Source organism: Oncorhynchus nerka, linkage group LG12 (genome assembly GCF_034236695.1).
Source record: "Oncorhynchus nerka isolate Pitt River linkage group LG12, Oner_Uvic_2.0, whole genome shotgun sequence".
Classification (NCBI taxonomy): Eukaryota; Metazoa; Chordata; class Actinopteri; order Salmoniformes; family Salmonidae; genus Oncorhynchus; species Oncorhynchus nerka.
Genome location: NC_088407.1, coordinates 16989679 through 17007584, shown reverse-complemented (window position 1 = coordinate 17007584; position 17906 = coordinate 16989679). Strand labels below are relative to the sequence as shown.

The 17906-nt window shown below is 43.7% G+C and overlaps 1 protein-coding gene and 1 long non-coding RNA gene across 2 annotated transcripts in view; both read left to right on the top strand.

Moving 5' to 3' along the window:
• Positions 1-13544, top strand: part of LOC115122638 (acetylcholinesterase-like) — a 33485-nt gene extending 19941 nt beyond the window's left edge. The window contains exons 9-11 of the mRNA XM_065025294.1: positions 5076-5268; positions 5453-5631; positions 11225-13544. Of these exons, the coding sequence (XP_064881366.1) occupies positions 5076-5268; positions 5453-5631; positions 11225-11346 (494 nt within the window). The 3' untranslated portion in view covers positions 11347-13544. The remainder of the gene's footprint in view (positions 1-5075; positions 5269-5452; positions 5632-11224) is intronic.
• LOC135574266 (uncharacterized) lies at positions 7971-9282 on the top strand. Its single transcript, XR_010465260.1, has 2 exons — positions 7971-8167; positions 8300-9282. It is a non-coding gene; the product is annotated as an uncharacterized LOC135574266 (long non-coding RNA).
• Positions 13545-17906: the final 4362 nt, after the last annotated feature.

Below are 17906 nucleotides of genomic sequence, written 5' to 3'. Positions count from 1 at the left end.
CTGCTAACACTGACAGTACAACTGTCACATTATACTGACCTGCTAACACTGACAGTACAACTGTCACATTATACTGACCTGCTAACACTGACAGTAAAACTGTCACATTATACTGACCTGCTAACACTGACAGTACAACTGTCACATTATACTGACCTGCTAACACTGACAGTAAAACTGTCACATTATACTGACCTGCTAACACTGACAGTAAAACTGTCACATTATACTGACCTGCTAACACTGACAGTAAAACTGTCACATTATACTGACCTGCTAACACTGACAGTAAAACTGTCACATTATACTGACCTGCTAACACTGACAGTAAAACTGTCACATTATACTGACCTGCTAACACTGACAGTAAAACTGTCACATTATACTGACCTGCTAACACTGACAGTAAAACTGTCACATTATACTGACCTGCTAACACTGACAGTAAAACTGTCACATTATACTGACCTGCTAACACTGACAGTAAAACTGTCACATTATACTGACCTGCTAACACTGACAGTAAAACTGTCACATTATACTGACCTGCTAACACTGACAGTAAAACTGTCACATTATACTGACCTGCTAACACTGACAGTAAAGCTGTCACATTATACTGACCTGCTAACACTGACAGTAAAACTGTCACATTATACTGACCTGCTAACACTGACAGTAAAACTGTCACATTATACTGACCTGCTAACACTGACAGTAAAGCTGTCACATTATACTGACCTGCTAACACTGACAGTAAAGCTGTCACATTATACTGACCTGCTAACACTGACAGTAAAACTGTCACATTATACTGACCTGCTAACACTGACAGTAAAACTGTCACATTATACTGACCTGCTAACACTGACAGTAAAACTGTCACATTATACTGACCTGCTAACACTGACAGTAAAACTGTCACATTATACTGACCTGCTAACATTGACAGTAAAGCTGTCACATTATACTGACCTGCTAACACTGACAGTAAAACTGTCACATTATACTGACCTGCTAACACTGACAGTAAAACTGTCACATTATACTGACCTGCTAACACTGACAGTAAAACTGTCACATTATACTGACCTGCTAACACTGACAGTAAAACTGTCACATTATACTGACCTGCTAACACTGACAGTAAAACTGTCACATTATACTGACCTGCTAACACTGACAGTAAAGCTGTCACATTATACTGACCTGCTAACACTGACAGTAAAACTGTCACATTATACTGACCTGCTAACACTGACAGTAAAGCTGTCACATTATACTGACCTGCTAACACTGACAGTAAAACTGTCACATTATACTGACCTGCTAACACTGACAGTAAAACTGTCACATTATACTGACCTGCTAACACTGACAGTAAAACTGTCACATTATACTGACCTGCTAACACTGACAGTAAAACTGTCACATTATACTGACCTGCTAACACTGACAGTACAACTGTCACATTATACTGACCTGCTAACACTGACAGTAAAACTGTCACATTATACTGACCTGCTAACACTGACAGTACAACTGTCACATTATACTGACCTGCTAACACTGACAGTAAAACTGTCACATTATACTGACCTGCTAACACTGACAGTAAAACTGTCACATTATACTGACCTGCTAACACTGACAGTAAAACTGTCACATTATACTGACCTGCTAACACTGACAGTAAAACTGTCACATTATACTGACCTGCTAACACTGACAGTAAAACTGTCACATTATACTGACCTGCTAACACTGACAGTAAAACTGTCACATTATACTGACCTGCTAACACTGACAGTAAAGCTGTCACATTATACTGACCTGCTAACACTGACAGTAAAACTGTCACATTATACTGACCTGCTAACACTGACAGTAAAACTGTCACATTATACTGACCTGCTAACACTGACAGTAAAACTGTCACATTATACTGACCTGCTAACACTGACAGTAAAACTGTCACATTATACTGACCTGCTAACACTGACAGTAAAACTGTCACATTATACTGACCTGCTAACACTGACAGTAAAGCTGTCACATTATACTGACCTGCTAACACTGACAGTAAAACTGTCACATTATACTGACCTGCTAACACTGACAGTAAAACTGTCACATTATACTGACCTGCTAACACTGACAGTAAAAGCTGTCACATTATACTGACCTGCTAACACTGACAGTAAAGCTGTCACATTATACTGACCTGCTAACACTGACAGTAAAACTGTCACATTATACTGACCTGCTAACACTGACAGTAAAACTGTCACATTATACTGACCTGCTAACACTGACAGTAAAACTGTCACATTATACTGACCTGCTAACACTGACAGTAAAACTGTCACATTATACTGACCTGCTAACACTGACAGTAAAACTGTCACATTATACTGACCTGCTAACACTGACAGTAAAACTGTCACATTATACTGACCTGCTAACACTGACAGTAAAACTGTCACATTATACTGACCTGCTAACACTGACAGTAAAACTGTCACATTATACTGACCTGCTAACACTGACAGTAAAACTGTCACATTATACTGACCTGCTAACACTGACAGTAAAACTGTCACATTATACTGACCTGCTAACACTGACAGTAAAACTGTCACATTATACTGACCTGCTAACACTGACAGTAAAACTGTCACATTATACTGACCTGCTAACACTGATAGTAAAACTGTCACATTATACTGACAGTAAAACTGTCACATTATACTGACAGTAAAACTGTCACATTATACTGACAGTAAAACTGTCACATTATACTGACAGTAAAACTGTCACATTACACTGACAGTAAAACTGTCACATTACACTGACAGTAAAACTGTCACATTATACTGACAGTAAAACTGTCACATTACACTGACAGTAAAACTGTCACATTATACTGACAGTAAAACTGTCACATTATACTGACAGTACAACTGTCACATTATACTGACAGTACAACTGTCACATTACACTGACAGTAAAACTGTCACATTATACTGACAGTAAAACTGTCACATTATACTGACAGTACAACTGTCACATTATACTGACAGTAAAACTGTCACATTATACGGACAGGAAAACTGTCACATTATACGGACAGGAAAACTGTCACATTATACGGACAGGAAAACTGTCACATTATACTGACGTCCCTGTTTGTTTACCGCAATCTTTTTCGCCGGTTAACTGACATTAGCTGGCAGTCTAGTGAGAAATTAATCTGGGTCTAATTTGCTAGTCTTAGACATGCCGCCTAACTGCTTCCTGTCTTTGCCTGCAGTCTAGGTATCTAGAAAAGTTGATTCTTGTTGGCTTGACTATATGTCCTTTCAACTTGCTGGAGACCAGCTGGGGAGACAACCTTAGTAGACTATGGTGATATCTACACCTACATGGTGGAATCTCCAGGGTTACACAGGCAATACACATAGCTAGTTAGATACAAACAAGTATTAGCTAGCGACTTACCGTGAATGAAGTGCTTCGAAACACACAAATGTATTGAGTAACCGGAGCCTACAGCTTTCCATCATCATTGCGTCGTATTGCCTGAAACCATGAGGTTCGTCTAACCTGGTCCTCGGGCAGTTGATGAAACTTAATTTGGCGGTCATTTCTCCTACTATTGTTCAAACAAAACGGTACGCAGCAGCTTGTCGGCATCTATGAAAGCAGGGTTTAGTCAGCTATCCTTAGCTAGCTGAAGAAAGTCCATTGGAATTGGCTCTTTGGCTGATAATCGTGACAGACTGTCGCATGGAATATATATCTGTTCACGCTAACATTTTTACGGTTAGAATCAGTGTTTTTTAGGTTTGATGTAGTTGATTGATTTAAAAGACGACATGAAAGTATCTTAAAAATGACCAACCAATCATGTACAAAATGTTCATAGAATGATCAAAAAATAATAATTCAGACATTGTTGGGTTATGAGTAAAGTAGGAAATTTAACATGGGAGTGAAGGAAGTAACCTAAGAAATGTAACATGGAAGTAACCTAAGAAATGTAACATGGGAGTGAAGGAAGTAACCTAAGAAATGTAACATGGGAGTAACCTAAGAAATGTAACATGGGAGTAACCTAAGAAATGTAACATGGGAGTAACCTAAGAAATGTAACATGGGAGTGAAGGAAGTAACCTAAGAAATGTAACATGGGAGTGAAGGAAGTAACCTAAGAAATGTAACATGGAAGTAACCTAAGAAATGTAACATGGGAGTAACCTAAGAAATGTAACATGGGAGTAACCTAAGAAATGTAACATGGGAGTAACCTAAGAAATGTAACATGGGAGTAACCTAAGAAATGTAACATGGGAGTAACCTAAGAAATGTAACATGGGAGTAACCTAAGAAATGTAACATGGGAGTAACCTAAGAAATGTAACATGGGAGTAACCTAAGAAATGTAACATGGGAGTGAAGGAAGTAACCTAAGAAATGTAACATGGGAGTGAAGGAAGTAACCTAAGAAATGTAACATGGGAGTGAAGGAAGTAACCTAAGAAATGTAACATGGGAGTGAAGGGAGTAACCTGTGTCTGTACCCTCCTCGGGGGCATGATCACGGTAAGCCACGCCTCGCCGTGTGTATCTATACGCCCACTCCATTCCAACACAGAGAGATGTTTTAATTGCCATTTTTTGGAAGAAAAACTATTTCACTCATAATGTAATTGATGTTGTTCAAGCAAAAAGTCTAACTCAAAGTCCTGTGTTATAATATAATATAATATATGCCATTTAGCAGACGTTTTTATCCAAAGCGACTTACAGCCATGCGTGCATACATTTGGCGTATGAGTGGGACCAGGAATCAAACCCACTACTCTGGTGTTACAAGCACCATGCTCTACCATTGCCTCTCCTATCCCTCCATTGATCCCAGGTGGAGTGTACCTGTTTGCCTGTTACAGATATGAAGTATAATACACCAGAGTGGTTGATGTCATAGTCCTGCATAGCTCTAGGCAGCCATCTTGGTCATGGATTCATTCTGGTGTCCTATTTTATTGTATGCTCTACCCCAAACTCTATAGGTGGAGTGTACCTGTACCTGTTTGAGCACCGTGCGTCTAACCTGGCGTGGCCTGGGTGGATGGGCGTTATCCATGGTTACGAGATAGAGTTTGTGTTCGGCATGCCACTGGAGAAGAGACTCAACTACACAGCCGAGGAGGAGAAACTGAGCCGACGCATGATGAGATACTGGGCTAACTTCGCACGCACCGGGTAATGGATAGAGGGAGAGGGGGGAGAGCGAGAGAGAGAGAGAGGGGAGGGAGAGAGCGAGAGAGGGGCGGGGGCGAGAGAGAGGGGGGAGAGAGCGTGAGAGAGGGGGGAGAGGGAGAGAGAGAGAGAGAGGGGCATATCTCTCTTCCTCTCTCTGACTCCTTCCTTCCACCTCTCTCTCCAGTAACCCCAACATCAATTTTGACGGCAGTTTGGATAGCAGGCAGAGGTGGCCGCAGTTCACCAACAGTGAGCAAAAACACGTGGGGCTGAACACAGAATCTCTGAAGATCCACAAGGGCCTGCGGAACCAGCTGTGTGCATTCTGGAACCGCTTTCTGCCACGCCTCCTCAATATCACCGGTAAGGGGGTTACACACGCATATTCATTATTGAATTAATTATTGGGCTGCAAGTACATATTCAACTTATTTATACAGAGGGTTCATGAATATTCTGAGGGAGCTCTGTGCAGCTTACTGTCTTTTGCAGAGAAAAATACTCAACTGACTGATAGAACTATAAAAAGAACTGAGACAGGAGAGAGGGGGGGGCGGGAGGAGGGAGGAGGGAGAGTGAGAGAGAAGGGGTGAGTGAGGGGGGAGGGGGTGAGATGGTGTAGATTGTTTAGTTTTGCAGTGGAACTTTGTTCATGGTCAGTATTGCGAACTATAGCTAATCGCCTCCCTGCTAAACTGACCCAGAGTCAGATTGGATGAAGAAGTATAGGACAATGATGTCATAGATTTTAGGTTAACTCTGGCATCTAAATGCCATGCACACATTCTTGGGAACCAGATGTTACATCCAGTGGTTAATTTGTAAATCGGGAGGTGGGGCACAAAAAGTGAGTGCGCGAGGGGGGGGACCTGAGGAGTTCTGAGGTACCAGAATGCATGAGAAAGATAAATCACCTTTATAATAAAGCACTGCATGCATATCATTGCATTTGCGTAGTGGCATAGAGCAGCAGAGTAGAGGCATTTTACAGAAGTTGAACAAAAAATTGTGAAAAATGTGGTCTTTTTTAAACGCATTAGACCCGGGCTGAAAATCTACTTTTTCACGTAACGTTTTTTGAGGGGGCAGGAGAATTAACGAAGAGGCAACTCAAATTAACTTTACTCGCTTTTATTATAATTTTTACATTGAAAAAAGTGAATGATTTTTTTTATGCCACAGGAGGTACAGGATCCGGCCAAATAGGTTCAGGAACATAACAGTTCAAAACGTAGAACAGGATCCGGCTCAAATTAAACACTGCCTGCATTCCAAATCGCACCCTAATCTCTATAAAGTGCACTACTTTTACCAGGGCCCATAGGGCAGCCTGTTCACTATAAACTCAATAGGGTGCCAGTTGAGACAGGTTAGCAGGAGGAAGAGAATAGAGATGAGCCGGCTCTTGTAGGTGAACGTTGGGAGCCGGCTCGCATATCAGAAGAGCCAAATCTATTTATAAAAAAATAAAGATATGAATATTCAAAATATTTAAATGAATATAATTAACTAATTAAAATAACGAAAAAAGGAAATAAAATAATATAGGCCTAAATGCTCAAGCGAGCACACATTCGTTCTGACTGTCTGCTCAGACTAACAGCCTCACCTGTTGTTCCTGTCAATCAGACACGCAGTGTCAACCAATGAAACAAAGATGCGTGAGGGAGGGCGGAGCCAACTCACTCACAGTCACACACTTAGCAGCCGAGGAGAGAGAGGAAGGACAGCTGTGAAAACAACAGCTGGAAAATGAGTCGGAATCACAGTAGCTTTTGGATGCATTTTAATAATGTAGACAATGTTAGAACACAGTATAGAATTTGCAAAACAAAATCTTATATAAAGCCGGTTCTACGCACAACCTACACCGACATATTGGAACTGTTCACCCAACTGTGAAGCTAGCTGTAGCGGAGCTTCGAGAAACTAGCGGGCCTGCTAGTGATAGTGGTGGAGCCAGCACCTCCACACGTGGAGATGTATCCACTCAGTCAAGTAGGCCTTATCTGCCACCCACAGCAACAGTCTTCTATGGACCAGTTAATGCCAAAATCTATGTCTAGCAAAACAAGGCTAAATTGATATTGCATTGGCTAAAATGATTGCCACCAATTTCCAGTCATTTTCAATCGTGGAGGACAGAGGTTTCAGAAATTATAGCAATAGTCTAAATCCAATGTAGACAATTCCAAGCAGGAAAACCCTTTTAAAATCACTTATTCCACAACTGTACGAGAGAACACAGGCTTCAGTGCGGAAAGAGTCCAAAAAGCTACTGCAGTTTGCCATTTTATATGTTGAAGCGGTTTCTTGAGTTAAAGGATGCCATCATCTCTACCCTGGCTATTGTCAATGCACCTGTTGATGCTCTGACCCGAGAGGAATGGGAGGTGGTGGAGGAGGTGTGCAGAGTCCTGTTGATGCTCTGACCTAAGAGGAATGGGAGGTGGTGGAGGAGGTGTGCAGAGTCCTGTTGATGCTCTGACCCAAGAGGAATGGGAGGTGGTGGAGGAGGTGTGCAGAGTCCTGTTGATGCTCTGACCTAAGAGGAATGGGAGGTGGTGGAGGAGGTGTGCAGAGTCCTGTTGATGCTCTGACCTAAGAGGAATGGTGAGGTGGTCCTGGATGGAGAGTGGGAGGTGGTGGAGGAGGTGCAGAGGAATGGGAGGTGGTGGAGGAGGTCCCTGTTGATGCTCTGACCCAAGAGGAATGGGAGGTGGTGGAGGAGGTGTGCAGAGTCCTGTTGATGCTCTGACCCAAGAGGAATGGGAGGTGGTGGAGGAGGTGTGCAGAGTCCTGTTGATGCTCTGACCCAAGAGGAATGGGAGGTGGTGGAGGAGGTGTGCAGAGTCCTGGAACCCTTTGAGCAGGTCACTGTGGAGTTCAGTGGAGAGAGGTACAGTAAGCAGTTATTACTACATCATTATTTAATCCAGTATTATATATGTATATGAGCAGTAGATGAGAATGTAGTATCAGTAGACAAAACATGAACCTGAACTAATAAGTTACTGTTCTCTCTTTTCAGCTATGTGACAGCCTCACAAATGATACTCCTGTGTCGGGGTCTGCAGTGAATCACAGCCAGCCGCCAGAGAGAAGCAAATGTAACCACAGGACATGTGACAGAGTTGATGGACACCTTATGTTCATCAATGGACAGAAAGTTCCACAGAATGGAATATAATCACATGCTATCAGAAACCGCTGCACTTGACCCCGGTGTAAGAAGTTAGCCTTCAGTGATGCCAGAGTGATTGATGAGGCTCTTCAAAGAATAACCTCAGCAGCAGGGAGGGACAGCCCCAGCAGTCAGCTGGCTCAGGCACCAGGGAAACAGGAGGAAGAGAGATTAGATGGAGCAGAAGCACCAGCAGTCAGCTGGCTCAGCCACCAGGGAAACAGGAGGAAGAGGGAGCAGATGGAGAAGAAGCACCAGCAGTAGTGCCACAAACATCTGCTGTTTGGATGCTGTTTGACAAGAGAGCAACTGGGGATGCAACACGAAGGAATCCCTCAGCAGATGGAGGTCCGGTCCTATTTGGAGGAGCCACTCCTCCAATGATCTGCAGATCCTCTGAGCTGGTGGAAGAACAAGGCCTCTGTCTACCCACAGCTTACTAAAGTCATGACAGGGAGACTCTGCATAGTGGCCACATCTGTTCCCTCTGAGAGGGTCTTCTCGAAAACGGGACAAATAATTACTGAGAGAAGAAAGCTCATCAGCCCCTCGAAAGTGAGGCAGCTTGCATTTCTGAATGCAAATCTCTCATAAAAGCAAAATATGGTCAGCATTGCTGTGGGCTGCTAGTTTAATACATGGCAACAAAGAAGAGAAAGAAAAGAGGGACCAGTTTAATGTTTTCAGTGGGATGCTGCAGTTTTTCACATTGTTATTTATTTTTCTTTGATATGGTGCAATATTCTATTATACTGTTCAGATTGTATTTGTTTTGAATTGTTACATTTATATGCACTTTGTTTATATACATTAAAAAGTTGTACTTTAAATGCAAATGTTTAATAGCATTATTTTTCATAACAAACCAATGCATTTTTAAATACATTGTGGTTAAAGTAGAGTATGATTTCATTTAATAAATACATTAGAATTGTTTTAACACCAACCCTAGTCAAACTATCATCTTTCATTTATAACTCTTATACAGTGGGGAGAACAAGTATTTAATACACTGCCGATTTTGCAGATTTTCCTACTTACAAAGCATGTAGAGGTCTGTAATTTTTATCATAGGTACACTTCAACTGTGAGAGATGGAATCTAAAACAAAAATCCAGAAAATCACATTGTATGATTTTTAAGTAATTAATTTGCATTTTATTGCATGACATCAGTCAGTATTCCCTCCGCCTTCATCAGTATTCCCTCCTCTGTCAGTATTCCCTCCTCTGTCAGTATTCCCTCCTCCTTTGTCAGTATTCCCTCCTCCTTTGTCAGTATTCCCTCCTCCTTTGTCAGTAATCCCTCCTCCTTTGTCAGTATTCCTTCCTCCTTTGTCAGTATTCCCTCCTCCTTTGTCAGTATTCCCTCCTCCTTTGTCAGTATTCCCTCCTCCTTCGTCAGTATTCCCTCCGCCTTCTTCAGTACGCCTTCCTCAGTATTCCCTCCTCCTTTGTCAGTATTCCCTCCTCCTTTGTCAGTATTCCCTCCTCCTTTGTCAGTATTCCCTCCTCCTTTGTCAGTATTCCCTCCTCCTTAGTCAGTATTCCCTCCTCCTTCGTCACTATTCCTTCCGCCTTCGTCACTATTCCCTCCGCCTTCGTCACTATTCCCTCCGCCTTCGTCACTATTCCCTCCGCCTTCGTCACTATTCCCTCCTCCGTCGTCAGTATTCCCTCCTCCGTCGTCAGTATTCCCTCCTCCGTCGTCAGTATTCCCTCCTCCTTTGTCAGTATTCCCTCCTCCTTTGTCAGTATTCCCTCCTCCTTAGTCAGTATTCCCTCCTCCTTCGTCACTATTCCTTCCGCCTTCGTCACTATTCCCTCCGCCTTCGTCAATATTCCCTCCTCCGTCGTCAGTATTCCCTCCTCCGTCGTCAGTATTCCCTCCTCCTTTGTCAGTATTCCCTCCGCCTTAGTCAGTATTCCCTCCTCCTTAAACTGTATTCCCTCCGCCTTAGTCAGTATTCCCTCCTCCGTCAGTATTCCCTCTTCCTTTGTCAGTATTTCCTCCTCCGTCAGTATTCCCTCCTCCTTCGTCAGTATTCCCTCCGCCTTCTTCAGTACGCCTTCCTCAGTATGCCTTCTTCAGTATTCCCTCCACCTTAGTCAGTATTCCCTCCGCCTTAGTCAGTATTCCCTCCTCCGTCAGTATTCCCTCCTCCTTTGTCAGTATTCCCTCCTCCTTCGTCAGTATTCCCTCCTCCTTCATCAGTATTCCCTCCGCCTTCTTCAGTATGCCTTCCTCAGTATTCCCTCCGCCTTAGTCAGTATTCCCTCTCCCTCCACCTTCGTCAGTACTCCCTCTCCCTCCACCTTCGTCAGTATTCCCTCCTCCTTAGTCAGTATTCCTTCCTCCTTCGTCAGTTTTCCCTCCGCCTTAGTCAGTATTCCCTCCTCCATCGTCAGTATTCCCTCCTCCTTCGTCAGTATTCCCTCCTCCTTAGTCAGTATTCCCTCCTCCTTCGTCAGTATTCCCTCCTCCTTAGTCAGTATTCCCTCCGCCTTAGTCAGTATTCCCTCCTCCTTTGTCAGTATTCCCTCCGCCTTCGTCAGTATGTGTTAATGTTAGAGATCTGTGTGAAACATGTCTGTAATCCTCTGACCCTAACCTATGACCTCTGGTCAGAAAAACAGGGTCTCCCACCCTGGGTTCCTCTCTGACTGATAGTGTGTGATTCCATCTGTGGGTGAGAGTGGTAACTCTGTCTTTCACTTGTAGTAATATCTCTCTCGCTCCCTTTCTCCTCCCTCGCTTTCTCTTCCTCCCCAGATAACATAGACGAGGCGGAGCGTCAGTGGAAGGTGGAGTTCCATCGCTGGTCCTCCTACATGATGCATTGGAAGAGCCAGTTCGACCATTACAGCAAGCAAGAGCGCTGCACTGACCTCTGAGGAGAGAGAGAGAGAGAGAGAGAGAGAGATGCCGACAATGTCCTTCCATATTATCCTACATGTCTTCATGTGATATGTTGAGGCTTGGTATGTTGAGGCTTGGTATGTTGAGGCTTGGTATGTTGAGGCTTGGTATGTTGAGGCTTGATATGTTGAGGTTATTATATTTAACTCAATGTGTTTTTTCTGGTTTCCATTGCAGAGGTTATAGCAGGTCTATAAGACTTTTCATCAGACAGGAGTTATGGAAGGAGATGGTCATTGATGAAGAGTTTGAATAGGTGTGTGTGTGTGTGTGTGTGTGTGTGTGTGTGTGTGTGTGTGTGTGTGTGTGTGTGTGTGTGTGTGTGTGTGTGTGTGTGTGTGTGTGTGTGTGTGTGTGTGTGTGTGGTACGACTGAACCTCTGGGTCCCACCCACCTCACTCTTTAAAAAAAAAAAACGTTATTATTTTCCAGTTTATACAAATTTCACAATCTGCTCATTTGAAATTATCTTTCTTTAAAACAGCTAGTGTTGTCTGTCTATGTATCTGTTCACTTGTCTTGATCTCATATATTCTTCCCTCTGGTTATATAGTGCTGTTCATTGTATCTCTGTGTAGTGTCTTCTGCTGTCTCAAATTGTGCACCACTTGGCTCTGGTCAAAGTAGTGTACTAGGAAGAGTACTACATAGGGAATAGAGTGTGATTTGGGATTGAGTCTGTGTGGGACCAAATGTAAAACCTAAAACCACTGATCAACTGTTATGTTAGTCTAGGAATCTGGAGCCATGTAAATCCCTGTGTTCTGGGTTAGAAAAGAACTGCACTGAAAGTGTATGTGTGTGTGTGTGTGTGTGTGTGTGTGTTACATGTCCATCTTGTTGATCACTGCTTTGGTATTGGTTTTCAATTCATAGTGTGTTTATGAACTGTGTATGCACTTGTCTGCATATATTCACATATCTCTGTCAATCGCCTATATGTAGCTAAACTAACCCCTCATGTATGCCAGTACACCTACTGTTTGTTTTAGTGCGTATTATTATATTTTGTGTGCGTGTGTGTGTTTACTGCTGATGTTGTCTCTGTACCAACGGTTGATGTGTTTCTCTCCTCCATCCCACTCTCCATCTATCTCTCCTCCTCTCTCTTATATTCCTATCTCGCTCCCTCCCATCATCTTTCTCTCTATTCCTATACATCTCTCTCCCCTTTCTCACTCCCTACTCTTTCCACCTCACTGTCTCTTCTCTCCATCTCTCTCTCTCTTCCATCCATCTCTCCGTGTCCCCAGAGGATGAACGTTCTCGTTAGTCTAATGGAGGCTGAAGTAATTCACTCAGAGTGTGTGTCGTGTGTGTGTGTGTGTGTGTGTGTGTGTGTGTGTGTGTGTGTGTGTGTGTGTGTGTGTGTAATTCACTTAGAGCGTGTGTGAAACAGCAGGATGCTGCGTCTGCCTTTCACTGGCTATGAGACTGACAGGCCTCGCTGTGCTGTATACTGCGGTGGCTGGGTTTGAAGGAGAGAGAGGGTGGAGAGGGGGGTGGAGTAGAGAGTGGAAAAGGGGTGAGATGAGAGAGAGATCAGGTAGAGGGGAAGGAGAGAGCGAGAGATGGAGGAACAAAGAGATAGAAAGGGAAGAGAGGGATAGACAAAGAATAAAACAGGGTTCTGTGCTCCTCCTGTCTGTACCACAGTTATTGATCTTTAATGGGACATATGCATAATACCTCTGTGTGGGTTTTGATTCCTCTCTTTCAGTATGTTATTTTACTGTTACACTTGCATGCTTCAGGTTTACACCAACTACTGTGTCAGTATAATGGACTGTTGTGAGTTTGGCTGCTCTCTTGAGGGCTTTGTGATAAGTCTGTCAGCCTGACTGACTGTGTATGTTTACTGTCAGTCTGAACCTCTGTCCACCTCTGTCTGTAGAACTCTACAGCTGTCTGTCTCTTCGTATGTCTGTCTGTGTCCATCTGTGTGATGGTGTGTGAGACGTCGTCTATTTGTGATGTCATATGTGCGTGATGTCATATTGATTTGAACTCGCGTCCGTTGACACTGTGGAAGAAATCAGGATCAGCCTTGTGATTGGTCAGTGGGTCTTCCTGTGAAGCAGTTTATTTACCTGGCATGTAGAACTCCTATTTAATGACTGGAGTAGAGTAGTCTAGCTTTAAAAATAAAATATATAATGTATATTGAAAAGAATTGTAAAAAGTGAAAGACTGTCTGTAATTATTTAGATACTGGATGAGTCCCAAATGGCCCTGGTCAAAAGTAGTGCACTATGTAGGGATTAGGATGCTGAGGACCCATGCCAAATCTTTTCAGACTCCTGAGGGGGAATAGATTTTGTCATACCCTCACACCAAGGAACTTGAAGCGCTCAATCCGCTCCAGTACAGCCCCGTTGATGAGAATGGGGGCCTGCAAGGTCCTCCTTTGCCTGTAGTCCACAATCATCTCCTTTGTCTTGATCATGTTGAGGGAGAGGTTGTTGTCCTTGCACCACACAGTCAGGTCTCTGATCTGATCTCCTAATAGGCTGTCTCATTGTTGTCGGTGATCAGGACTACCACTGTTGTCTTCAGCAAACTTACTGATGGTGTCTGGCAGTCATGAGTGAACAGGGAGTACAGGAGGGGACTGAGCACGCACGCACCCTTGAGGGAACCCCGTGTTGAGGATCAGCATGGTGGATGTGTTGTTACCTATCCTTACCACCTGGGGGCGGCCCGTCAGGAAGTCCAAGATCCAGTTGCAGAGGGAGGTGTTTAGTCCCAGGATCCTTAGCTTAGTGATGCGCTTTGTGGGCACTATGGTGTTGAACATTGAGCTGTAGCCAATGAATAGCATTCTCACATAGGTGTTCCTTTTGTCCAGGTGGAAAAGGGCAGTGTGGAGTGCAATAGAGATTGCATCATCTGTGGATCTGTTGGGGCTGTATGCAAATTGGACTGGGTCTAGGGTTTCTGGGATAATGGTGTTAATGTGAGCCATGCCTTTCAAAGCATTTCATGGCTACATATGTGAGTGCTACGGGTCGGTAGTCATTTAGGTAGGTTACCTTAGCGATCTTGGGCACAGGGACTGTGGTGGTGTGCTTGAAACATGTTGGTATTACAGACTCAGACAGGGGGAGGTTGAAATTGTCAGTGAAGCCAGTTGGTTAGCGCATGCTCGGAGTACACGTCCTGGTAATCCGTCTGGCCCAGCGGCCTTGGGAATGTTGACCTGTTTAAAGGTCTTACACACATCAGCTGCGGAGAGCGTAATCATACAGTCGTCCGGAACAGCTGATGCTCTCATGGGTGTTTAAGTGTTACTTGCCTCGAAACGAGCATAGAAGTGATTTAGCTCGTCTGGTAGGCTCGTGTCACTGGGCAGCTCGCGGCTGTTCTTCCCTTTTGTAGTCTGTAATAGTTTGCATATACTGCCACATCCGACCAGCGTCAGAGCCGGTGTAGTACGATTCCATCTTATTCCTGTATTGACGCTTTGCCTGTTTGATGACTCGTCGGAGGGCGTAGCGGGATTTCTTATCAGCTTCCGGGTTAGAGTCCCGCTCTTTGAAAGCAGTAGCTCTACCCTTTAGCTCAGTGCGAGTGTTGCCTGTAATCCATGGCTTCTGGTTGGGGTATGTACGTACAGTCACTGTGGGGACGACATCCTCAATGCACTTATTGATAAAGCCAGTGACTGATGTGGTGTATTCCTCAATGCCATCGGAAGAATCCCGGATGTTCCAGTCTGTGCTAGCAAAACAGTCCTGTAGTTTAACATCTGCTTCATCTGACCACTTTATTTTTATGGACCGAGTCACTGGTGCTTCTTGCTTTAATTTTTGCTTGTAAGCAGGAATCAGGAGGATAGAGTTGTGGTCTGATTTACCAAATGGAGGGAGAGGGAGAGCTTTGTACGCATCTCTGTGTGTGGAGTACAGGTGGTCTAGAATTTGTATTCCCTCTGGTTGCACATTTAACATGTTGATAGAAATTTGGGAAACCCTGGAATGAGTAGTTGTGTCCAAACTTTGGACTGGTACTGTATATATTCACTCTGACTCCGACATTGCTCGTCCTAATATTTCTATGTATCTTAATTGCATTATTTTACTTTTAGATGTGTGTATTGTTAGACATTACTGCACTGTTGGAGGTAAGAACACAAACATTTCACTACACCTGCAATAACATCTGCTAAATAAACTCAGCAAAGAAAGAAACGTCTTTTTTTCAGGACCCTGTCTTTCAAAGATAATTCGTAAAAATCTAAATAACTTCACAGATCTTCAATGTAAAGGGTTTAAACACTGTTTGCCATGCTTGTTCAATGAACCATAAACAATTAATGAACATGCACCTGTGGAACGGTCATTAAAACACTAACAGCTGACAGACGGTAGGCAATTAAGGTCACAGTTATGAAAATGTAAGACACTAAAGAGGCCTTTCAACTGACTCTGAAAAACACCAAAAGAAATATGCCCATTTTCTGCTCATCTGCGTGAACGTGCCTTAGGCATGCTGCAAGGAGGCATGAGGACTACAGATGTGGCAAGGGCAATAAATAGCAATGTCCGTACTGTGAGACACCTAAAACAGCGCTACAGGGAGACAGGACAGACAGCTGATCATCCTCGTAGTGGCAGACCATGTGTAACAACACATGCACAGGATCGGTACATCCAAACATCACACATGTGGGACAGGTACAGGATGGCAACAACAACTGCCCGAGTTACACCAGGAACGCACAATCCCTCCATCAGTGCTCAGACTGTCCGCAATAGGCTGAGAGAGGCTGGACTGAGGGCTTGTAGTCCTGTTGTAAGGCAGGTCCTCACCAGACATCACCGGCAACAACGTCGCCTATGAGCACAAACCCACTGTCGCTGGACCAGACAGGACTGGCAAAAAGTGCTCTTCACTGACGAGTCTCGGTTTTGTCTCATCAGTGGTGATGGTCAGATTCGCGTTTATCGTCGAAGGAATGAGCGTTACACCGAGGCCTGTACTCTGGGGCGGGATCGATTTGGAGGTGGAGGATCCATCATGGTCTGGGGCGGTGTGTCACAGCATCATCGGACTGAGCTTGTTGTCATTGCAGGCAATCTCAACACTGTGCGTTACAGGGAAGACATCCTCCTCTTCCTGCAGGCTCATCCTGACATGACCCTCCAGCATGACAATGCCACCAGCCATAGTGCTTGTTCTGTGCGTGATTTCCTGCAAGACAGGAATGTCAGTGTTCTGCCATGGCCAGCAAAGAGCCCGGATCTCAATCCCATTGAGCACGTCTGGGACCTGTTGGATCGAAGGGTGAGGGCTAGGGCCAATCCCCCCAGAAATGTCCGGAAACTTGCAGGTGCCTTGGTTGAAGAGTGGAGTAACATCTCACAGCAAGAACTGGCAAATCTGGTGCAGTCCATGAGGAGGAGATGCACTGCAGAACTTAATGCAGCTGGTGGCCACACCAGATACTGGCTGTTACTTTTGATTTTGACCCCCCTTTTGTTCAGGGACACATTATTCCATTTCTGTTAGTCACATGTCTGTGGAACTTGTTCAGTTTATGTCTCAGTTCTTGAATATTATGTTCATACAAATATTTACACATGTTAAGTTTGCTGAAAATAAACGCAGTTGACAGTGAGAGGACATTTCTTTTTTTGCTGAGTTTGTGTATGTGACTAATAAAATTGTATTTGATTTTAGTCTCTCTCTCTGACCTGTGATACAGAGTCATTTTAGATTTATGTTAACTCTCATATTGAATTACATCGGATCATTTGTGAGGAAAATGTCACAACAAACAGACTGATAACCCAAATCATATTGCCTACAGTCTATACAACCCAGTATACTGTATATCTTTACTGTGGAAGGTCAATTTGTGATAAAAGCAAATTGTGGCTCCCGAGTGGTGCAGCGGTCTAAGGCACTACATCTCAGTGCAAGAGGCGTCACTAGAGACCCTGGTTTGATTCCAGGCTGTATCACAACCTGTGGTGATTGGGAGTCCCATAGGTTGACGCCCAGCTGTCATTGTGCATAAAGAGTTCGTTCTTAACGGACTTGCTTGGTTAAATTAAAAGTATTGCTGAGTCTACCAAAATCATAAGCTTCACTGTGCTATTTTTTTATTCAATCTTTATTCAACAAGGAAAGTCAGAACAAATTCTTACTTACAGTGCCAGCCTACCCTGGTGACGCTGGGCCAATTGCACACCGCCCTATGGGACTCCCAATCATGACCAGATGATATTCAGCCTGGATTCAAACCAGGGACTATAGTGACTGACGCATCTTGCACTGAGATGCAGTGCCTTAGACCACTACGCCACTCAGGTGCCTGACTGCACTGTACTGTACAAGTATTGTACAAGTATTCATTTTCCCTCTGACTGCAGTATATACTAAGTACATGTACAAGACAAAATACATCTTTAACACATTTAACCTCTTCCAGTTTCTAATAAATTACAATCAATCAATTTTGCGTGTTTCGTAAAGGAGGTTGTAGTGTCTTGGTTTGGCCACAAGACGGCAGTGTAAGCACAGAAATAGA